Genomic DNA, 24,000 nt, shown 5'->3' with positions numbered 1-24,000 from the left:
AGGGGGATTTTTTATTGACCCGGATGATTCCTCTCATGGTACCTTGGTTAATACATGTGAAAAAGCTGCCTCAACCCCCCCAATGGGGTCAGTAACTGGCTCACCTGTACAGCTCCTGTGAAACACACTCATACAGCTCCTCAGCAGTGAATTTCAGACTGTTATTGATCTAACACAAAGAAGAAAGAATTCATATAGTCATTTATCAAGTATCACATGTCTGCTACAATTATACAGTAGGAATAGCAGATACAGCTCATGTATTCCCTAACAGGCTCTCAAGTTGAGACAGTACATTAAAAAAGACATCCTGTATCTTATAATAAAATCTAATATTACAAATTCCAGCTCCATTTTCTAACCACTTCTGCACAAATCTAAAAGACCTTCAATAATTCTTCCTCCCCTCTCAAGTTAACCAATAGTTTTATTTATATATACACATATATAAGTACATATAGATGTGTGTGTGTGTGTGTATGTACCTCAAATGAAATAGGCTCTGACTTGCATCAATTCCAAAAACGCATGTGAAGGCCCAAACCCCAAATATACTTCCCTGCACAGCAGAGCACTGCAAGCCTGAAATATGTAATGTATTAAATAGAGAAATATTCTACTAAAACCATTCATTTCAAGGCTTTTTACTCTCAACAGCAAATCATTCACACCAAGTGAGCACTCAGCAAATCACACAGGCAACTCAAATACCTGCTGAAATCCAACCAAAAATCTATCTTTATGTTCAACAGCTAATAAATAAGAGTGAAGAATCTAAATTCTTAGTGGAAATACAGTGATGAGACATGACCTCAGAGCTACTTGAAATAAAAGCTGTAAGTGAAGTGACCAAACACCAAAGAAAATATCATACCTCATGCCTTCTGAGGAAGTTATAGAGGGTCCAAATATCTTGGAAACTGCTGGTTGGGGTCAAAATTCTGAAAAAGAAAAGTTTGGGGATGCTTTTAACTCTATGAAAGAGTTTAAAAAATAAGCCAGAAATCCTCAAGGGAAAAAAAAAATTACTTGAACAAAAAGGAAATGATGAAGTTTGAAGAATTTTCCCTTCCACTCCTCTAACAGAATTAAAGAGCTTATTATTTCTGTGAGAACTTTTCTGGAGGCTTTTCCTAATTAAAAATTCCCTCCATGTTTTTGTGACCCACTTCTGTATGAGGAGGGAGGAAGCCCAGCAGTAATTGAAAGCCCTTTGGTGCCCACCAGCAAGGCCCACGGGCTCACGTGGAACCACAGCAAAGCTTCCCAGGATATACAACATTCCCACCCCAGCTTTAACTCGCTCCCTCCAGATTCCCATGTGCAGCCCAAATGCTGCAATTCACTTCCCATTTTTGCTACTTCTAATAACCACCACCTAAAACTGCCAAGGGCCAGCGGGATGTGGCAGCTGAAGAGAGGTGGCTTTAATGAAGCACCTCGATGGACACCCTTTTCCGCAGGGCTCCAAACCTCATCCAGTAAGGAAGTTGGTTTTTAACAAAATTAAATATCCTCATCTATTTAGACAGATACAATTTAGTTCCACCTCAGTGCAACTTTATTTGCATTCACCAGGAAAAGCAGAACCCTCCTAAATGCTGTATAATGTACCTTAAAATCAACATTAAAACACAAGTAACACCTTATAAATATTAAGAAATATTGATAAAATTCTGGTTTTTAAGTCTTACATAGTTAAATAATGATTAAGATAATGACTGGACTTGGAAAAAGAAAAAATCTTCTGGGGAAAGTTCTATTTACTTTCCCATGGGAAAGTACCCAAATTCTCCTCTCCCTCCTCTTGCAAGCTCTAAGCTTCATTTATAAATGAATTAATTAGGAGTTGAAAAAATCAGGAAAGTAACAGAATAAGCTAAAAAATCCCAGTTAAAGGACCCTGTGTTTGAAGCAAGCTGGAAGACCATGACACAGCACAGGATTTACTGTGACTGGAGTGTCCACTGCTTTCTCTCATCATTTTTGGTAGGAATTATCACCAAAAATTAGTCACGCATTCTTCCCCCCCTTCCTAAGAAGCAGTACCCAAAATGTTTGCGTTAAACCTGCCAACTGTGAGTCAGGAAGGGAACCAACTGGCTGCTCTGCCTAAAAACACCTCAGAGCCTTCCGCGGGCACCTCAGCGACAATCGGCTTTGACAGCGGAAAACCCCGGCAGGGAGAAGCTGCCAGCAGCTCTCCTTGGAAATGCTGGGAATCCCGGCAGCTGGAACTGCACAGCAGCTCCCACTCCCCCGGCAGCTCCCATTGCCCCCCAGCAGCTCCCATGCCCCCAGCAGCTCCCGTGCCCACCTGGCAGCTCCCATTCCCCCAGCAGCTCCCGTGCCCACCTGGCAGCTCCCATTCCCCCATAGCAGCTCCCATGCCCACGCAGCAGCTCCCATGCCCCCTTGGCAGCTTCAGGCAGTGCCAGCTCTGCCTATCACACCCAGCACCTGCAGCAGTGGCAGCAGAGCATCCCGAGCCTGGGAGAGGCTGATTCCTCATGGAATCATTCCCTCCAGTCCAGTCAGAAACTGCCCGACTGCTGGCATCAGCCTGGATGCACAAGTGGCCACAACACAAAAGGTGTTATGAACAACCTCACCCCAAGGCCATCACAAAATGCTGGGGCAAGGTCTGTCGATCAGTATTTTTCCTGCTGTGCCAAGGACACACATGGGTAAGTGATGGAGCTGCCATGGGACCTCTCCAGAGGAAGGATGGAGGGAACATATCAGGTGTATCCCTGCAAGGGGTGTATTCCTGCAAGACCTCAGGTAGATGGACAAACCCACTGTGCCTCCAGTTCTTTGGGAAAAAAAACCAAATTGTGTAAATAATCATCCAAGTAACTTAATGTTAAATCCTGTACCTCATTTTATGGCCTTTGCTTGGATGATGCCAATGGTTTCTGGATTTGTACCACGGAATAAGAAGTCTGACATTTGGCTCCAACTTTTACAGCAGCTCCAAATAAAAGAGATTTGTTGTTTTGAGGGGAGAGCCCTTGCTCCACACAGAGCTCTGGGAAGCTGCTGAGGAAGAGCCTGCACCGTAACTTCCCCCACAGATTCCCAACAGGTCAGCATTCATGAAACAGCCTGGTGGTGTCTGCAGCTAAATAGGGGCTGCAATACCAGCTCCAGTCTGGGAATATATTCTTCTGTACAAAACTGACACATTCCTGTCTGCAGAGCAATGATTTCACAGCACCACTGCTCTCTGCTGCTTTCAACCACTTCATGCTCCTTTCATCTCCTGTAGCCACCACCTTGTGCTATGGAAAATGGACATTTTAAGGGAAGGTGCACACTGGGAAATCTGGACCTGTATGAGCACTGACTCTGCCTCTATTACTTCATTAAATCAAGTTGCCCTCGTTTCCATGGAAGTTTCTCAGTGATAAAAAGTCTGCCTCAACTACAGAAATGTCTAGAGAACATCCTCTAAATCTGTAATCCATGAAGCAAAGGGCTTTTACATCAAACTGTTCTAAGGAGCCATGTGAACCTCAGTATTGTGACCATTACAACATTAACCACTGCTGCTTCTCTCTCCACACTGGTTCAAAAGCAGAGGGTGGAAATCCATGGCATCACTTGGCCTTGCAGAACCACACTACAACACCCCCCATTCTGTACTTGAGCTTCAGCCTAAGAACTCCAGTGTGATTCTACACAGTTTTCTGGAAATACTGAGCATGTAAGGTAGAGAAGATAATGTCATGGAAAGACCCGAGAAATGACTGTGGATACCTGCCACCAGTCGGAGGTTAAATGCTGTCCTGGGGGCAGGAGGGAGAAAGGAGACAGTCAGACTTGGTGATTTTATCTCAAGAGCTTCCCAAACCACTCCCAACATTTCTTTATCTCCCATTCTGTCACTCATCTGATGCCAAACACAAGGTGTAAGATACAATAATAAACAGAAATGGATAGGAAATAGCTCAGGATGTGGTTCCTCACTTGTGCACAGAGAAGATCTGGGAGAAAACAAAGCCTATTTGGAAAGAACCAGAAAATGAACTTATCAAACAGAAGTGAAAAAGCCCAACCCACAACCCAAATGGCAGTGAAAGCAGCTCAGCCTTCCAGCTGCTCCAAGACCCCATGAGGGCAGGGACAAGGGAGGTCTGGTGGGATGGTGTGGAATCCCGTGTCACACCCTGGGGAAGTTCTGCCCCCAAGGCCTGTCCCACTCAGCTGTCCCTCTGTCACTGCTCAGGCTGGCAGGGCTGGCACAGAGCACTAATCAGTTAACAAATCCAGGGCTCCATCTAAAAGGCTGGGATCTGATGGGAGAAAACGCAGCCTCATGCATTAACAGCCCCTTTTAACCTCACAGCCCGAATATCAAGGAAGCAAAGGAGATGGGAAAAGGAAACACCGAACTTCAAGGAAGCAAAGGAGATGGGAAATGGAAACACCGAAGTTCCCTGTGGCTCATTACCAATTCCTCACTGCACTGCACCGAGGGGCTCCAGTGGAGTTACAGCCACCAACATAGGCCAGGGTTGCTTCCACAGCAGCCAGCTGGGAAATTCAGGGGACTTCTCCCTGCACCGAAGCCAAGCTCGTGATTTCCGTTGCTGTGGAAGTGTCTCAGCTGTTACCCCCTGCTGGCACCTCTAGCTTTACAGGCTCAAGGCACCGTGTCTTTTACAACCCCGTGTTTGAAACCCTTCTGCTTTTCAGAGTGCTCTGAAGGCACCACAGTGTGAGCAGCTGCACAGCACCACCTCTGCCCTGCCCCTTGGGGAGCACTGCCCAGTTCCAGCTCTAGCTGAGCTTTATTTCGTAGAGTTGTCAATAAAATGGACACAACAGAACATTTCAGTGGGTAAAGGACAAATTTGGGCCTGGCAGCAGAGAAGGCTGCAGATAAGTTCAGTTTCAGGTTTCACCTAAATGCATAAAACCATAAAGATCCAACAAGTAGTGATTGGAATGTCTGATATTTTGAACTGAAAGCTAATCTCCATTTTACTTCCAGAAGGAGACTGTGTGCAGAGCAAGATCAAAGGCAGAGCTCTTCATCTAGAGACTTTATTGGAACTTTATGGCAGAAAATATTAACTGCCACAGGAGCCTGAGGGAATGAAGAAAATTCTCTAATGAGACACCAAGGAAAAGAAATCTCAATTCCTCCAGTGACCAGCTGAAAAAATAAAAAGGGCACAATTTCTCTACATCTGTGGAATTCTGTACTAAAATTAGTAAAACTGCAGAATTGTTTTTAAATTATTTCGATTCAGGGATCAGTTCTGATATGGTAATGCTCTCCTGCACTACTAAAATCTTAAGAAATTACACTTTTAATTTACAAATGTTTATGAAGCCCTTGACTAACCCGCATTTTTCCAAACCACTGGGAGTGTGAGAGAAATTCCATTTAGATAAAAGATTAGAAAAGCAGAATTCAGGCTCCTTATGCAGTCAGTAACAGACAAATATTTTTACAGGTGACAGCATATTAGTACAAATATTTAGGAGGCCTGTATCTAAGTGTATATGCTATAAACTGTTAGTGATTTTAAAGGTGGCATATGAACAAAAAAATTCTTTCTTAGCCAACAGATGAAAAGAAAAAAATCCAACTAGAAATAACTGTATCAATTCACCAAAGACTAAATTTTCTTTCTTTTCTATGAACAAGGATTTCTTATCTAAAAGAAACTTGGCAGGAAACATGAAGACAATGTCCAGTTCTTTAGGAGTGCATATAAAAGCTTGGAATCACAAGTTCTATTCAGCTGAGGGCAAACGTCAGCTCATCTAAACCCCTATTTTATTTTAAAGAGTTCATTTAAGAGACCTTACATGAGGTGCCCCAATTAACTGGTTCCAAATAATACCCAACCCAAATACAAATATAAACCACCAGCGAGAACACTCAGAAAACTTCAATCCAAAATTATTTAAAATCATGTCATGGGTTCACAATTTTACTGGATGCTTGAATTTCAGAGGTTTAACAACTCTCGCTCATTACCAGTAGTAATATAGTTAGAATATGCTAACCATAATGATTATTCTTAATTCCAGAGCTGAAGGCTGTAACCCATCTCTAGCACACAAAATTGTGCAATATAAACACCACTCTGCTACCAATGCTGCTAGAGGAAAAAGCCAAGATAAAATGAAAAACCTGCATGGTGCGACAAAAGCTACCAGGACAGGGTAAGGTGTCAAAAGCTGGTACTGAGACATCTTCAATGAAACAGCTTTTTTTTTTCTTTTCCACATCTTTATTTGTCATTAACATGTTCTGGCCATCAAGCCTGAATAGCTGGGGTAGTGCCACTGGTGCAGTATTTTTTTTATGATTAAGGGTATCACTACATTTATCTCAAAAAGTATCATCATGTTTTCTGATTGCTTTTAACAATCTGAAAATCCAAACTTTTAATGCAGTTGAACTTTCAATACGATTTATTGGTAAAGCTTCCAAACTTTCACAAGATGTTTTCTCTCTTCTTTGTTCTGAACAGCAGGGACCAGAAGGTACCACAGAACCAGTTGTGTTTGATCACTAAAGCTGTGTTACCTCCAAATATTCAAGACAGAACTTCCTCACTATTTTTTCTCCAGTGCCTCCTTTTCTGCACTCATGACATTAGATAAAGTCACTGAAAGATATTTTTTCAAAAATCACGAAAAATAAATACACTGCAAGGTCAGTTTTAGAGCAAAATGAAAGTGAGGTGTCCCTGCCCATGGCAGGGGGTGGAACAACATGAGCTTTAAGGTCCCTTCCAACCCCAGCCATTCTGATTCTATGAAAACTTCTGAATTTTTGCTTTGATACTCTGAAATATTCATAAAACTGCAATGAGACATCAACCTGGCTCCTGACTCTTGGGAAAAGTTCCTCAGAAGTCTCAAACTCCCTTAAATCCCTCCACTCAAGGCCAAAGCAGCGAAAGCGTGGTGCAAATTCTCCCCATCTCCTGCTCCACAATGCCACCTACTGCAAACCTGCACATCAGAGCAGGCATTTCCAAAGTGTCCAGGAAAACTACTCCATTCCAACAGTCAGCCTGTGCATTTCAGGATTTCTTATTTTTACAGAGCTCTCCTATATGAAGAAAACCAGCAGTTTTTAATGAAACACCTCTGCAACACAAAAATAACCATCCTGAATATTCCATATTCCCATTAAATGTCACCCACCACATCTATAAACTGATACCACAGGATCTGTTGCAAAAACGTTAGGACTGGAATGAAGACAGCAAAGTTTAGCAGTAACCTGCTTTATTGAAACAATTTCCTTAGAGGGAAAAAACCCACCAGCAATAAATTGAATCCATCAGCACTCAGCTGCTCAAGCTCACATTTCTACCCATATTTTTCTGCTTCTAATTTTATAATATTTTGATCATTAATCTTTGAAAGAAAGACTGCAATTCTTTGAATGGATCTCTATTTCACTGCCATGAAAAAAAGACTAAGCCGAGTCTACACAGGAGATTCCTTATTCTTCCTGAAACTTCCAATTTTTTGTGCTGTATGAAAAAGGGCGGAGGGATGGGGCTCCCCCTGCCAGAGGGCAGAGTTAGATGGGATACTGGGAAAGAATTGTTCCCTGGGAGGGTGGGGAGGCCCTGGCACAGGTTGCCCAGAGAAGCTGTGGCTGCCCCTGGATCCCTGGAAGTGCCCAAGGCCAGGCTGGACAGGGCTTGGAGCAACCTGGGACAGTGGAAGGTGTCCCTGCCCATGGCAGGGGTTGGCACTGGCTGGGCTTTAAGGTCCTCTCCAACCCAAACCATTCTGGGATTCTGTGATTCTATGAAGACAGAGGGAACATTATCCTGCCTAAAGAGAGAATCCAGCTGATTGTCGTCGTCATGGCTGTCATGAAGAACACTCTAGAACTGGGAACAGCAAAGCCCCAAAACTTTATATCCTTCACTCTACTGGAACTTTGCCCCCATCCGAGCGGGCCTCACAGTTGAAACACAAATGCCCTGAATTATTCAAAGTTCCTGCCATCAGAACTGATGTATTAATCATAACCATCAATCATTAATAGCTCCAGTTACACCTGAGCAGAGGCAACTCACTGGTCAAACACTGGCAAACAAATCCCAGACATAAAAAAAAATTCCCTACAAGAGATCTCCATGTCTGCAACATTTTCATGATCTTTTGCTACCAAGAAATAGTTCAAGGTAGCCTTGACAGCAGGATTTTTACTGCAAGTCATGTCACTAAGCACACAGAATAAAGAGTGGTTTGGTGCTGAAATATTTCAAATTTTTGTGACTTCAGGTGCCTGTTGCACATTTTATGCCCAGCTGCAGTGCTCACCTGCCAATGCCCTCACGGATGTCCTTCACAGCTGCCAACAGCTTCTGCAGGCCCAAAAAAGCCTCTTCAAACGAGGCCTTGGCAGCCATGGTCACTGCACTGGGGTCCAGCTTCTGGAATAGCTCAATACTGAAATTCAAAAAAAATAAAGAAGAGACAGAAAAGCAGTTAATAAAAAAGATCAGAATTCAGAGAAACTCAGTGTGTGTTGTGTGTTTGTATTTTGTCTATTAAAACAAAAAGGTAAAATATAAATCACACTATCTAAAACAGTCTCAGAATACATGGCAGTGCAGAAATGGAGTTATCACTGCTGATTAGCTGAGTCCTCACAGACCACCAGAAATGGAGTTCCTTTGTGCTTGGCTGGCTCAGAGCCCCTCCTCGGAAGAGATTCCAGACTAAGAAAACAAAGAAAAAACACAGTACCTATTCTGATTTTATCAAAAGATATGGCATCCCAGTGAGTTTCCAGCAGATTTTTCAAAAATAACCAAAATAAAAGCAATGGTAAAACATCTAGATGGAAGAGGAGTTAATTCCATGCAATTCTTGAGTTTACATGAAAAAGGAAATACACTAGATTCTGCATTTTGTAAAGTGTAGGATTTTGCTTAACAACAAAATGTTTTCTATTTCCAATTGATTTTCAAGTTTTAAAATAGGGTACAGAATTTTGCATAAGCTGGATGACCTCCACTGGGTCTGGAAAGAAAATAACCACAGGAAAATTAAGATCTCAGATGCTATTTTATGGATAAATATAAAATTTTCATGGATGTCCCAGACTTGTGGAGTTTTCAACTCTATTTTTCAGGGCAACTTATTTCAGCTGCTGCGCAGAAAAAGAGCAGCAGACTGACATAACAATGTGCATACTCCCAAATTCTGTGTGATATTCTTTTTTGGGGTCAATTTAGATTAATAACAGGGTAAAAAGCACTGTTTCTAAAGTGTGCTTGTTTGAAAGTTATCTAAGGTTATGTGTTAGTTCTGAGCCCCTTTAGCAAGCTGTACCTGTACAAGTTCATGGTGTTCCAAACACCTTCCAGGACAGACCAGATTTCCTGGTGCCTGTTTTCCTGAGCTGCATGAAAGCTGGGATGTAGCTCTTTTTCCTCAGTGCTTTGCAGATTGGGTGTCGTGGCTTCCATTTTTTCACATGCAGCATTTTCTGAAAGAACCATGATGTCTTCTGATAAATCCTGCTCACTGTCTGCCCTCACCTTATAAAACAGTTCAGCAAACAAATAATCAATGTATTTGGTTCCTAGCTTCAGAAAACCAGAATCTACACACTTCTACAGATTTTTTTTAAGCAATGCTCAAGAAATCAAGACTGAACTCTCTGAGTTACCTTGGTTACAGTCTCTGCATCCAAAGCCTTTCTCGATGGTTGGGGCTGGAAGGGATCTTAAAGCCCATCCTGTGCCACCCCCTGCTGTGGGCAGGGACACCTTCCCCTAGCCCAGGTTGCTCCAAGCCCCATCCAGCCTGGCCTTGGACACTTCCAGGGATCCAGGGGCAGCCACAGCTTCTCTGGGCAACCTGTGCCAAGGCCTCAGCACCCTCACAGGGAGGAATTCCTTCCTGACAAGTTTTCAGACAGAGCCTGATTCTTTTGGCAGCAGAATGTCAGGTTCAGGGCTGACTGCATCGCACAGAGGTCCCAGCACAGGTCAACTCCTGACCTTCCTCCTTTCCCCTTCAGCCTTTTCCAAAGACACTAGGAACTCTTTACAGCTGTTCTGACCTAGCTTCTTTCCCATAAATCCAAGAATTTCATCCATGCTCATGACTCCAGTTTTTATGCCATTACATACAGAATTGACAGTAACCATAACGAAGACAGATGAAATTTCCTCCACAGCAACTCAGAGCTGAGCTGTGAGTGAAGATCAACTTCTGAGAACACAAAAGGTGTCAGGACAATCCCCAGTAACCATCACAAACCACATGATACAAGGGAGTCCCGTCTTCAGCTACCAAGACAATGAAAGCTGAAATAACACACCTAAGAACAGCAGTATGGGACCCATGTCAGAAGGTGAAACAGCAAGTTTCATCTCTAAGGCACATCAGCTACAATGCAATAGAAAAAACTAAGACAAAATAATGATTTTCAGTCACCTTTCCAATACTAACACATTTACATTAGGGAAAAAATGTATCAGCAGATATTCACTGCATGAAAATAAAAGTTAAAGTCAGGGTCTCTCCATCTAAAAAACACCCCAGCAACATTACCTGGAGTAATCAGTGGAAATGATGGGAATAATTAAGAAATCTAAGCCAGGTTTGGAATGTGGAACAACTCGAGGATGGGGTGAGGTGGACAAACACCAAAGCTGCCCTTACCTCCCCTAGAGTCTCACACAGCTTTGTCACTTCAGCATAAGCTTGGGGCAGGACACCGTTGTAGTCTGACCTGGTGCTGAAAGCATGGAGCAATTTTTTGGATTCCTGGAGCAGGATACGCACTGTTGAGGAGTCAAATGGTTTATCTGATGTTTAGACATTAATGTGAGAGAGAGAAAAAAGAAATGTTAGGAGCTATCAGTCTTGGCATGCAAATTTAATACTCAAATACCTGGATTAACAGAAGCACGTGAAAAGCCTAGGAAAATGGTTCAGAAGCATCAGGTACAACAATCTCAGAGAAACATGCATGAGACTGCTCACTCCTTAACCAAGCCTTCCAAATTTATCCTGGGATCTTGCATGAGGATCAACTGGCATATCTAAAATAATTCTGCAGAACAGCAATATCCCAGAGAGGTAAAACCATGAAATCACAGGATATCCTGAGTGGGAAAAGACCCACCAGGATCATGGATCCAGCCCCTGGCCCTGCACAGACACCCCAACAATCCCACCCTGTGCATCCCTGGGAGCGGTGTCCCAATGCTCCTGGAGCTCTGGCAGCCTTGGGGCCGGGACCATTCCCTGAGGAGCCTGGAAACCCTCTGGGGGAGTTCACCAGTCTGTCTGTCAAAATCAAGTGCTCAAAGACATCTTTAAACAAATGGATGGTTTGTGGGTCTTTTTTTGTTGGCTTCTTTTTAAAACAAACCTCCCTGCCCTCACGTACCACATTCAATATCCTTTGCTCCTCCCTAATTTATTTGGCAAATGCAGATCATTTGGTCACACGTAACATGGGGGCAAAGGAGGGAAAAGGATTATCTGCTTTTTAAAAATAATTCAGAGACTTTGGTGACCATTAATACACACAGTCAGTTCTGTAACTCAAACCAGAACAGGGAGGCTTTTTACAAGTTTACAATTAATGTTCTCAGGGACAGTTACCTGCACAAAGGTGTTTAGAAAGACATTCAATGGTTGAAAGTAAACTCCTTGGCACCACATAACCAAAAACAGCCATCCAGTGTTTTTTATAACACTTCAGCAGGTTTGCTAAGGTCCATGGTGGCTTCAGATACAGGATCTGGAAGAGAGTATGTAATAAATTCAAAGGCTGGTTTTCATTTAGACATACTCCTATACATTCCACAACTGCTCTATTCTTCAAGAATGTGATGATTTGTGACTGCTGAAGGAGAATTTCAGTGATTCCTCAGAAATAAGACCACATCCAGATTTAACAAGTTTAATCTATTAATAAAGATTTGATCCAGCAGCATCATGGGTTAAACAGTGATGCTCATTCAGAAGGAATGCACAGTCAGTCTCATAATTTTTGGTTCCCCATTCCTCAAAAATAATACTTTCGATTTATCTCAAAACTGATCTAATGAGTTACTTGTGCACAAAAGCCAACAGTAACAAGAACAAAAAGACCAACAATAAATATGCCTTTGATTTTCTAGTACAGTTACAAAGTAAAAATAAACACTGTGACTATTTATACATGAAGTAAATTATGTCTATTGCAAAAAACCTGAAATTAACTACTATCAAGCGAAACCAGTATTTCAAGAGATGTTAAAAGAAATTAACTAAGTGAATCAAGAAGTGATTAAAAGCTTAGCAGCTAATCAGGGCAGTTTGGGAAACAACAGTCACCCCACGATTTGGGGGATTTGTCAAGCCACAGAGGCTTATCTGCAATAAATTTAAACTTCTAACAGCCTCCCAGCTGGTAGAAGCTATGAAATGGAATCTAAAGTAAAGCATGAACAATTTGAAAGTGCCTTGTACATGGGTATTTATCTTCTGCAAACAATACTTTTGCAAGAATGTTTAGAGGTTCTCATTAGTACCCTTGTCATTCTGTATCTGCACTGGAATCAATTTAGCTGTGAACAGTTTTATCCACAGCTGTTCTGGTGGGGAAAAAATGCCTGCAACAAATGCCTCAATATTATACAGAACATGATGGAATGATTTCTTGAAGGATGTATTTACAGGGTGGGGATTTAATTGACTAGAGAAGCTGAAATAGAATTTTAATGCCACTAATAAAAAGAATCCTGAAACTTCACACTGAGAAATCAGCACCCCTGTTACCGTGTCATTAAAATTCTATTAAAATACTGCACATGTTGCACACTACTGGTCAAACAGGATAATCTTGCTATAAAATGAAATATTAGAAGTGAACATTGAGCTGCTCCCTGTCAGTGAACTGTTATATCAGGGACCTGGATGACTTGGGTTTGGCTTGGCACAGGTATTAATAGCAATAAAATACTAAGGACATTCAAACCTCTCAATAATCAAAATATCAAGCAAGTTGATGTAAGAAACCACCTCCATCCACAGGTTTCCAAATGCAAGTTTCATTTCAGTCTCCAAAATAGAAGACAAAGCTTCTCCTAAGTTCCTTTCGAGGTCTGGAAGCACATTTGGGAATTGTGCAGTAAAACCAGCATCGCCTCTTGTTTTCCCAAATTCTGTATCTGTCAAACCAACGACACAAAAGGTATTCATTGAAACTGGGTTTATATCTAAGTCATGTTGATGGTGCACGAAGAACTTGTGTCTATAAAGACAGACTGCACTTCAGTTTATAAAGCAGATGGGCTATACCTAATTAGGTTTCAAGTATTTCTAGTTATACCCACTTGTACTGTGTGTATTTTTAATTAAGAGCTACTAACCAAGAAGGTTAATTTCTCCAGAGTATTACTCATTAGTGATCTTACTAGACATTTCTTTTTCCTTAAATAATTTAGATCATATACAGCCAGCAGGGTTACCAGCAAGCACAAGATGATCACTTCTGAGTTCTGTAAGCTATACCTTTGGACAAATGAAAAAACCTCTTTCCGTCCCAAAAAGTTCAGGACACCTTTTAAATTACTCTAAACACAGAAAATTCATACAGTGTTTTTTCTATAAAATAGAACCACATCATATTTGAATTTCCTAGAACTCTGAGACAGATGGTTTAATTAAAGTCTCAAACTTTCAGGAAACCCTTGAAAAAACCTTCCCCAAACAAAAAACATTCCTAAGGATTCAAAGCATAGGAAAACTGAAGGTATAGTAGGAACTGTTCTCCCTTTGCCCCACTGATTCTTACACACTCACAAACCAGCATATTCCACAGACTCACCCTGCTTTGGCTGCTGCAGCTCCTCACAGTTCAGGGGCCTGTTTGCATTCACATTCTGCAGAGCAGTGACCAGATCAGCTTTGCAGAATGCCTTCACCTCACTCACAATGGCTTTACTACACAAATTTTTATCATCCCTAGAAGAGAATTAATTGTTGTCAAAAAAGGAATAAAAGCAGCACACTGAAAAAACTTGTATTTGGAAAACTTACTTTGTGAACTTCGCTATATAGACAAAGTTTTCTTTCTCAAGCAATTAGAAGCAGTTCAAAAAATCAAACCGGAGAATTAAGTAAAAATGAGAAACATCCTGAAAAGTGTTTCACGGTCTAGGTTTGCTCTCAGAAAACAATAGCTATAATTACTACAGGAGTGATGCTTAGTTGCTATGATCTCAGAAAGCAAACCAGGCAATAATTCTGAGACAGTAATATCTTATTTGATGGCTACAGTTAGTTCTCCTTGTTGAGACCCTTTAGTACTATTCTACTGGCCAAATCATTATCCCAGATGCCATTCTGAGGTCCTGCTCCAGCAGAACTACTTTAAAAATCCAGGACAAAATTGCATCCCAGTACTTTCTCAAAAATTCCCATTGCTTATACTGGTAGAGGATAAAGGGATTTTTTGGATGAAAAGCAGTTCTGAAGTCACCTTCTGTTCTTTGATCAGTGAAATGTAAAACCACCATCACTACCCTATGAATACTGTGACTGAAGTGGCATTTTCAGCAGCCACCTGTGTCAACTTGAAAAAACCAAATGGTGCCCAGACTTTTAACCCCACTCATTGAACTATGCAGGAACTGGTTCTAGCCAAGACCAGAGCAAGTAGAGCCAAGGAGTATTAGTCCTTCAAACTGGCTTCACCTGCTCGTATCAAACTCAGAATCAATACTCAGAGGTCAGCTGTTATCTTCACAAACAGGAAGAGCAGCAAATCCATCTCCAGGTTCCCTCTTTCTAAGATTAACCCCGTTTGCTTCTGCTTGCCTGGCTGGAAACAGGGATGAAGTCTCTAACTGGATCTCAATCACTAATTCACGTATTTTTTCCTATTTTGTAACTTCAGTAGTATTTTTTATGAGAAACCAGAATAAAATCTGAGAAACCTATGCTTTAACAAGTTTTAAAATTGAATATTGAGTAAGCTGAATTTTATTTCAGGCCTCAAGTTCATGAAGGTGATTCCATCTCCAATTTTAGTGGTTTATTATATCCTTCTACTCTAGCTTTCAAGAGGGTGATTGCCCTTCCAAGAGCTTACTTCAGAAACTGCTCTTTCTTTAAGGCCTGATTTGAAAGCAGTGTGGCAGGAGAGCTAAAGGCACCCAGGAACTCACGTGCAGAGGACGACAAGAGCTTGTGGGAAGAGGTTCTGGTACTGCAGGCAGCACTGCAGGACGCGGTCATCGTTGTTCTCGTCGCTCAGCCCATCTGCAAAGGCAGTGCAGACACAGCTGAAGGATGTGGGTACAACTCAGCCTCACAAACACCTCCCTGCACTCATGGTGCTCTTTGTACGTTTAATACTCCCCACAAAAGGAGACAAGTTCAAGGTGAAAGTAAGAAACAACTGATAAAACAACAGATAGTGAACACAGCACTAGCACTAATAAGGCATTTGCACACCACAGCCTAGATACACTCTGAAAGCTGCTGTAAGACATTAGCTCATTTTAATTAGCAAACTGCAGAGTGAAGTCTCCGTTAAACTCAGAATTCTAAGGTTGCCGGTAGGTGAAGTGCAAGGATGAAGTACCCAGCACAAATGGATTGCACATGTATTACACATTTTTTGAGAAGCCAGCTGCATGGATTGCCCCCACAGTTTGGAATCCTGGTTCTTGAGACACTTGTAGATAAACTGCACTGCAGGGATGGCTTTGTCCCGAACATGCTGCAACATTTTCCCCTTCTTCAAGTTGTCCAGCTCTTGTAGGACGACCCAGGGAATTATTAATGCAAGTCTATCAACTCCTGGAAGGAAAAAAACCACCACCAATAAACAAAGGTATTTGCAGAAGTAACACAAACTGCTACAGAGAACTTTCAATACAAGCATCATATTTATTCAAGTTCACAACTTATTGCCAATAGTTCTCATATTCCTTGCTCGAGAGAATCTAGCATTCGAAAAAGAACCAAAAAAGGCTGAGTTCCCTCTTTCTAATCTAACCTCAATCTGGCACTACACTGATTACATGGAAAAGTGACATGAGGCAAACAAGAGGGAGACACATTTTAATCAGCAGAATGCACTGACAACATTGTAACACATATTTGCAGCAATTATCTTGGCACAGACTCGCTGTAAGATGTTGCAGCAAGGTGACACAGCAGCTGGAATACCAGGCTGCACGCACCTGAGTGACCAGAGCAGTCACTGTGCCAAAACAAGCAGCGAAAAAAGCTCGTGTTCATTGCCAGCCAGCACTCCTGAACCAGGAACAGGAAGTGTGGATACTGGACCATGGTTTTATTTGTAGGTAAGTATGGGCTGAACTTTAAAGCTTTTATATGAAATACAGGATAAATCAGAAGTTTAATGACTGTTCTGTTGGTCCACCCATGACAAATACTTCAACCATTTTCTTTCTCATTCACATTACGAGAACAGAATTTTGAAACAATTTATTAATAACCATCTGTTTTGTAATAAATAGGCTAGCAATCACCAGCATGGTGGGTCTGGTGCAGGACCATAAACTGGGAGTTGCAGTATTCTAAAAAAGGCATCTCAGTGTACATAAGACAACAGCATTCCTAACCTGGGAGGAGAAATACAGTCTGACACACTCCTGAAAATCACTCAGGCCCTTAGGACAGGTATTTTCCAGGTGGCTGGAATAAGTGTATTCCTTAGCTGAAAGCATCAAAGCACCCTAAGCATTCTGATAGATTCCAGATATGCTTACCAAGAACTGACATGCATGATCCTAACCCAGCAAACATCAAATAACCAACAGCTTCCCAGCATATTAGAGCCAGATATTAAATCCAGGGTCTCATTCTGAATTTCTGAGAAATTGCTCAGTTCTGTCACCTTTACCAAGACAGAAACAAAGCACTGACTGACTCCTCAACACACTTTAAATTCTCTTTCTAGAAAAATAAATGATAAAAGGAGACTAGAAAATAAGAGTTATCACTAGTAATGGGTTAAATGCTCAAATTATGTTCTTAGAAAGGGTTAAAACTTATTTACGTCTAGGAATTCAAGCATTTTCCTGGGAATATCTGCCATGATTCTCTGCAGGTACATGGTCTTATTATAAGCACAGTAGGTTTTGCTTCCACAGCTGAGGTTTTCCTAGGATGCAGCTTGTTTGGGTTCACAGAACCAGGCTCTCAAGTGTGAGCCTTCTGCCTCTGCATGAAACCTGCTGCCCTTTTTAAGGAATGCAGGCTTGGTTTCCTTCAGGCAGCCTGAAGCTCTTACAGCATCTGTTCTTCTTACAATGTCTTACTCATCAGAACATATTCCCATACCTGGTATATCCTCAGATTTCAGGGATCTCACAAACTCAAGGTGACTAATCATTATATTTGTGTCAATCACCACTAGGATGCTCAAACCAGAACTAAAAGCCCCTAGGGGAAAAGAAGAGAAAAGAAGAGAAAAAAAGAGAAAACAGCAACAATAATCAGTTGTGTGCTCCCTACTCAGACCATCAGTAACTGTAATTACTGGTTGCATCTAGAGAGCAAAGCAGATCCAATCATGGCATACCAGCAGAAATATTTAAATCCTGTTCTGGAAGATCTATCTCCATGCTTGTAAGTTCTCCACAGGTCTGTACTACAGACAAGGCCATCCTCTTCTCCACACGAGCAACGTGCAAGTCTTCAACTATCTGCATCTACAGCAAGAAAATGTGCATGTGTGCAATCCATTGGAAGGAATCACTTAATGATTCTTCCCCAAAAAGATACCTTTGCATTAATGCTGTTAAAACTGCCTCAAAATGATGTCCGAAAAATTTTAAGTCTGCACAGGAAATGTAAAGCCATGAGAACTTCTGCATATGCTCCACTAAAGACATCCAAAATACGGCCTAGAAAGATTTATGACCTTTCTACCTGGTATTCCAAAACTTTGTTGCATTTTTTGTTACACAAACTGCAAGTTTCCTAACAGGCACTTCTTAAAAAAAAATGTTTCTCTTCCAACAAAAAAGTTAAGAGGATGGAAAATTAGACAGCTGGAGCATGTGAGCAACTATGAAGGCCCCTTTGTTGTACATGGTAACAGAAAGACACTCGTTATCTCAGACAGCTCCTGATTAGCAGCACTTTAGCAAGTTTGCTTAGTTTTTTAAATAAATGCTCTACATTTCTGGAGTGTGGATCATGAGTCAACAATGCCAAATACTAGGAAAGGTCATGAAATTCTCCAGTTACACAGCCTTGGTGCCCTTGGTCTCTTAAGACAACTCAGAAGTGTTAAATGAAAGCATTACCAACCTCTTGGTCTGTTTCTGCGTTCTGACTGTCTTGAAGGGGTGGAAAGTCTTCAGAGCTCTGTAGGAATAATTAAAAAAACCCTACCAACACCACAAAATACCAAGGAATACTGAGGAACAAGAGATCCCCACATCAGGCGTTTTGAAATACAGCCCTACAGTGTTAAACAAGTTCCTCACTCACCTTTGGGACAGGCACAAGCTTTCTGACCTCACCTCCCTGGTAGGAGTCAGACGTGCACGGGACCTCAACATTCTAGAAACAAGCAGGAACAGAAGTACAACACATATCTTAGAAGGCTTTTTAGAGAACACTGGGTATTCCCAAGTGAATAGGGAACATAAACCACAGTTATTAGCATCTACAGTATAATTTCAATGGGGCTTAGATGCATGGCTTTCTTTTAAATAAATAACTGTGAATTACACAGCAAATTCCATCTGAACATTAACCTCTCACTTTTGCACATTGAAGGCGCTTGACCAGGCTGCCCGAGAGGTTGTGGAGTCTCCATCCTTTGTTCTGGGCAACCAGGTCTGGCTGACCCTGCTTGAGCAAGGGGGCTGGACTGGATGATCTCCAGAGGCGCCTTCCAACCTCAATGACCCCCTGGCTTTGCACATAATAACTCTCTTTGCATACACACAAATGCTCACACCACCGTAACACAAACTGGAATCTCCAAAGATGCTGGGGATTTACACAAGAACAACAGCAAAAAAGCCCCGTGCTCAAGATCCGGCTTGTGTTTGGCTCTGCACCTCAACCTAAGCTTAGAAACAAACCCGTCACACATAAAAGGGAAGTTCTGCAGCACACATACCAATTTAGTCCCAGATCCACCCCAAGGTCTCCTGGCATCACTCTGCCAGCAATGCTCTGTCTGGCAGCAAGTTTTCATTGGTTCAGTTTATTCATTCAAAGAATGAAATAACCGTATCAGCTCAAAACAAAAAATCAGCTGATTTATACCTGAAGTGAAGTATTCCACACCCCCAGCAGCAAAGCAAAGCTGTGGAAGCATGTGTGACACAATCCCAACATACAAGACCTTTACTCTTCTGATCTGTTTAACATTTAGCTGAGGAAGATGGTAACAAGGTTTACATTGGGATCAGAAAAATCCACCTAGTTAGCTATGAAACCTGGCTGGATTCTGTAAGACAGTCTGCTGGTATAAATCTGTCTGCCATTGAGAAACCAGCCTGAAACACCTACATAAAGAACTGGGTTCTCATTACCTGCTTAAAGCACAGTGCTGTGGCTTCCAAGTCCCCTTCTTTAGTCCCTGAGTGCCCAGGAGCTTTAGGAGAACCAGCACCATGTTTTCTGCGCTTCCAAGAGTCCCATCGTGGCAGAGTTTCTGATGAGGAGTGTGATGATCTGTGTTTACTCATGTGCCTCTTCTTCACAGCAAAGTCCTTATATTCTTCTTCCTCCTCTTCCTCCCAGAAGCTAGATAATGCTCTTGGCTCCTTTGTGGCAGGTTTATCACCATGCCCAGTCCCTGCATAGCTGTCAGGTGGCTTTTTGGGAATTCTGACATCTTCACTCCGCTTTTTTGAGCCCTCTGCCTTTTTATGTGGTACCTCATACACAGAGGACTTAAACTTTTCTAACATAGTTTGTTCTACTTTTAGCTTGAGTTTGCAGAGTTCAGCTTTCTCTCTCTTTTTCTTCAGTGCCTTGTCCCTCTGAAGTTCAAAGCTGTGCCAGAGCCTTTTCCCTTCTGTTCCATCAGAGCGACTTCTTTCCTTGCTGGCAGTCACCACATCAGGAGTGCGGGTGGTTTTGCCATGTTTGATTTCTTTGGCTTTAAACTGGATCACTATTTTCTTTTGCTTTTCAGTTTGAATTGAAGAACCATCCAGGGTTTTGCTTCTGTTTGGAGATTTTTCCTGGGATCTTCCATCAGCACTGTGGGAAACACTAGAACTTCGGTGTCGCTTCTTCTCTTGTCCATCTTTCTCTGGTTTGGACCTACAGAAACATGAAGGAAGTAATGTAATTTAGCTCAGTTAATGGAAAAGAGCAACAAAAAAGGCACCTGCATTTGATTTAGACAGTTAGAGCTAAGCATTTTGAGCATGATGCTCTTAAACATGACTTGGAGCAACATCTGTCCTTCAAAATAGTTTGATATAGCATTTATTTGATTTACCTTTCTCCACTGTACAGCCACTTTAGCTTTAAGAAAATGGAGAAAAAGCTTTTTCTGCACTTACTGTTGGTTTGAGAGACACCCTACACAGTCGAGCTTCTTCTTATCACACAGATAAGTTTTAACAGCAGTTCAGTGATAAAGGAGGTGCGTCATCCTAAAAGGTCAGCTTGGTCACACAGTGCCAAAACACACACAGCTTTCAAACTGTTTATCCTGCACTGACTGGAGAACTTGGAAAGGGAACAATGGATGGGAATATAGTAGCATTCTACAGAAATTGTGAATTATGTGAAAAATTTTTAGGAAACTTTCTTATAAGAGCAGAGAAAATACTCAGTAATTATATTGACTGTACACTAGGTTTAAAATATCCAAAGAAAGACCAGTAAAAACACTGTATTTTATTTGGTAAACAGGTTGAAAATAGTCTTCAGTTCAGCATTAAAGGGTCTATAATTGTTATACTTTTAAGTAGTTCTATTTAATGACAGATTGAGAATTTACCTCTGAAGTTCTGTTTCTCCTTTCACAGTGTGCTTGTAAGATCTTGTGTCTTCAGAGTTCTGAAAGAAAAAAAAAAATTCAGAGGCTTACAGAGGAAACTGCAATTAAAAAAAAGACCTTTGTAAGACAGTGTCACAACTGAGTGGTTTGGCTCCTTAGAGAAACACTGTCAAAGGGTGCCAAGGATGTGCATGCAAAGATAAGGGTGCAAAGGGTTTAGCAGCACTTCATGATTTAATCATGGAGCACTTTAATGCTTACAAAATGATTCAACACGGCCCACTACAACACTGACAACTACAGATCCGAGATAGTAATATTCCTACCATGATCAATTCACAGGCACTCAGGTAAAACCATGTGTCCCACAGGCAGGTACTTTTTATACACCTCACATTAGACGACTCAGTTTTCCCAAAACCACAGCAGGGTGTAGGAAGTTACAACAGAGAACAGTAACATATGGATTATTTTGGATAAGGAAGCTTCAGACAGTTCATCCTTTCACAAATAATTCACTCCTTCAATAACGGGGGTATGCTGACTCCATGAGGCCATTAGGTCACTGCAGCAGAGATTCTTCCTACCTAGAGAGGCCTTAGCTGGTTTACTTCCACACTAGAGAGCACTTAATGCAAAAATCAGAGGCTTGCAGAAACCAGGGGAGTCCTAAATTAAGGCAGTTTTGAGAACTTCTGCCTGTGGTTGGTTCTGGAGCTGCAATGCAACAGAAAAAGCAGAAGGACAGACAATTCCAAAGGCTCCCCCCGGGGTCACATCCACCTCCCTGCTGTCCCCACCAGCTGGAAGGCAGTGAAGGAGCTCCCTTGGGGTAGGTGGAGCTCATGATGCTGCTGGGACAACTTCTGGTGGTAACAAACCCATTTCCAGCTGCTCAGTTAATCATTTCTCTCTTCAAGGCCTATTCCCCAACAACCATGAGTTTCCATGACATTTTTAATATTTCTTTTCAACCTATCTTCTCCTTTTCTTGAAAATTTTCACTTAATTTAGTCATCACAAGCAAACTTTCTTACTGTTCCTCTTCTCCCAACACTATCAGTTTGGGGTATAAGACACCTCCCACCCATACTGGGATCACACTGGAGGGCACTTGCTACTATTAGAGGTTTCCTTATCTTTTTGCTGTTAAAGCTGTATTCTTCAAACTGGTAGAAGCATTAGCAATGGAAATAAGCTACAGTATGAGATTTTAAGCCAAGTGTTTACCCTTACTTACAGAAGTAAAATAAAAACAAACAATAAAGCACCTTAGGATAAGTCAATTTGAAAAGAAAAATTGAATAATAGTAAGGAATTCAGAGGAAGAAAAAATAGTTATAAATATTTGACTTTGAACAACATTTTCTCTATGATCAAAAAGCATCTAACACGAATAATTCAGTTTATAAGGCCATAATATCATGCTAATTTATTAACACTTGCAAAAAAATTTTGAGAACACAGGTAAAAGCTCTCTTACTTTATATATATATTCTCTGCAAAATCCAGTGGAAAAAAAATCTAGCAAATTTAAGTGTGGATTTATTAAACTACTGCTTTATCAACTATGTATTGCACTTCTGAGAGAAAACACCTTGTCACAAGTGGACATAAACAATAAAAAATAATAGGAAGCTACCCACATGTGTGACCAGAAAGATGACAACTCCTGTAGTACCTGCATTTTACAAGTGATTCAGTGAAGACTGACTCACTAGACACAACGATGTACTAGAATATGCTGAGAATTTTGGTCATTAATTTATGTCTCAGTGGCTAGAAGGAAATATTTGAGAGTTGCTCACCAAAATGCTGTGAAGGACAACTTGTGGTTAATCAGAAAATTAAGATATATGGTCCAAGATACAGAACAGTCCAAGAAAACAGCACTGGTTTCAGTACCAGTATTAAACCCAACTTTCCTCAAAGAGAAAGATATGCTAAAATAAAAAAAGTCTCCTATTTTCTGATTCGCACACTACTCACAGCCTCTGGAGAAAAACATCATTAATTATCTGACCAACTCAACCCTCCTGCTGCTCTTTATGACCCTGTCTTTAAATCGGATTCATCCTTCTACCACAAGGCCACTAAACAATTCATGTTTTCTTGAATTTAGGAGACTGAATTAAGATAATAAAAGTAGTAATATTTCTGCTCCTACTTTGTCATCCTGGCCATCCAAACAGTCTTCCTTTCCAGCTAGTTTCTTCAGCTTCTTTTTAGACATCTTCAAATCCTACGACAAAAAGTGTGCTGTCTTTATTACTTGTGTCAAGTTTTTAGGTCCAGATGAGATAAAAATAAATTTTAACTGCATAGAGAAAAATACTTTAATAATCTTCTTTTGTTTTCTCATTACAGAGCCACAGCAGATCTCAACAGGGTTAATTACTCACATCTAAGGGAACGCCTGAGTAGAAAGCACAGCGACTACACCTCCCTAGAGACACTTATTTTGTACCAGCAAACAAACAGAAACAAGCATCCTTTAACACTGAGTCGTATAACCAAGTTTTAAGACCATCGAACATTGGAAGGGGCTGCCCAGGGAGGAGTTGGAGTCCCCATCCGTGACGGTCTCCAAGGAAGGCCTGGACGCGGCATTCAGTGCTCTGAGCTGGCGACAGGGTGGGGATCGGGCATAGCTTGGACTCGATGGGCTTGGAGGGCTTTTCCAACCCAACTGAAGCTGTGTCTCTTGAAGGCAGTCCCGACTATGTGACTGTCGCATTCGCTCCCTCCCGAGGACGGAGGAATTACAGTGACATCCCGCAGCAGCTCCGCCACCCTCCACACAAACCAGCACACACCAACAGGAAGTTCAGGAGAGCTGTGGAAGGCTTCACCCGGAGCTCCCGAGGCGATTCCCCAGATCCCAAGCAGGGGAGCCCGGGAGTGGCTCCGCCCTGAGGCGCGGGCAGCACCGGGCTCTGAGGGAGCCTCTCCACGGAGGGCTGAGGGGCGGCAGCCTCTTCCCTCACTCCCTCCAAGGGGAGAGCCCAGGGCGCTGCCAGCATAGC

At 41.7% G+C, this 24,000-nt stretch overlaps 1 protein-coding gene across 3 annotated transcripts in view; it reads right to left on the bottom strand.

The window, feature by feature from the left end:
* Positions 1-23,994, bottom strand: part of SWT1 (SWT1, RNA endoribonuclease homolog) — a 26,190-nt gene extending 2,196 nt beyond the window's left edge. Inside the window, exons 1-18 of one of the 3 annotated variants that reach the window (XM_008635397.2) lie at positions 23,791-23,994; positions 23,142-23,216; positions 20,975-21,033; positions 19,548-20,286; positions 18,490-18,561; positions 18,307-18,363; positions 17,573-17,702; positions 17,332-17,433; positions 15,631-15,819; positions 15,183-15,276; positions 13,841-13,977; positions 13,033-13,181; positions 11,629-11,767; positions 10,678-10,823; positions 9,337-9,545; positions 8,320-8,448; positions 875-941; positions 105-169 (exon numbers count right to left, since the gene is read on the bottom strand). In XM_008635397.2, the coding sequence (XP_008633619.1) occupies positions 105-169; positions 875-941; positions 8,320-8,448; positions 9,337-9,545; positions 10,678-10,823; positions 11,629-11,767; positions 13,033-13,181; positions 13,841-13,977; positions 15,183-15,276; positions 15,631-15,819; positions 17,332-17,433; positions 17,573-17,702; positions 18,307-18,363; positions 18,490-18,561; positions 19,548-20,286; positions 20,975-21,033; positions 23,142-23,207 (2,549 nt within the window). In that variant the 5' untranslated portion in view covers positions 23,208-23,216; positions 23,791-23,994. Of the gene's footprint in view, positions 1-104; positions 170-874; positions 942-8,319; positions 8,449-9,336; positions 9,546-10,677; positions 10,824-11,628; positions 11,768-13,032; positions 13,182-13,840; positions 13,978-15,182; positions 15,277-15,630; positions 15,820-17,331; positions 17,434-17,572; positions 17,703-18,306; positions 18,364-18,489; positions 18,562-19,547; positions 20,287-20,974; positions 21,034-23,141; positions 23,217-23,790 lie in introns of those variants that run through there. The other 2 variants (XM_017736488.1, XM_017736489.1) reach the window with 2 other exon arrangements.
* Positions 23,995-24,000: the final 6 nt, after the last annotated feature.

Source organism: Corvus brachyrhynchos, unplaced genomic scaffold (assembly GCF_000691975.1).
Source record: "Corvus brachyrhynchos isolate BGI_N302 unplaced genomic scaffold, ASM69197v1 scaffold155, whole genome shotgun sequence".
Classification (NCBI taxonomy): domain Eukaryota; kingdom Metazoa; phylum Chordata; class Aves; order Passeriformes; family Corvidae; genus Corvus; species Corvus brachyrhynchos.
The sequence above is the reverse complement of the archived record's forward strand: the minus strand, read 5'-3'. Positions and strand labels throughout refer to the sequence as shown.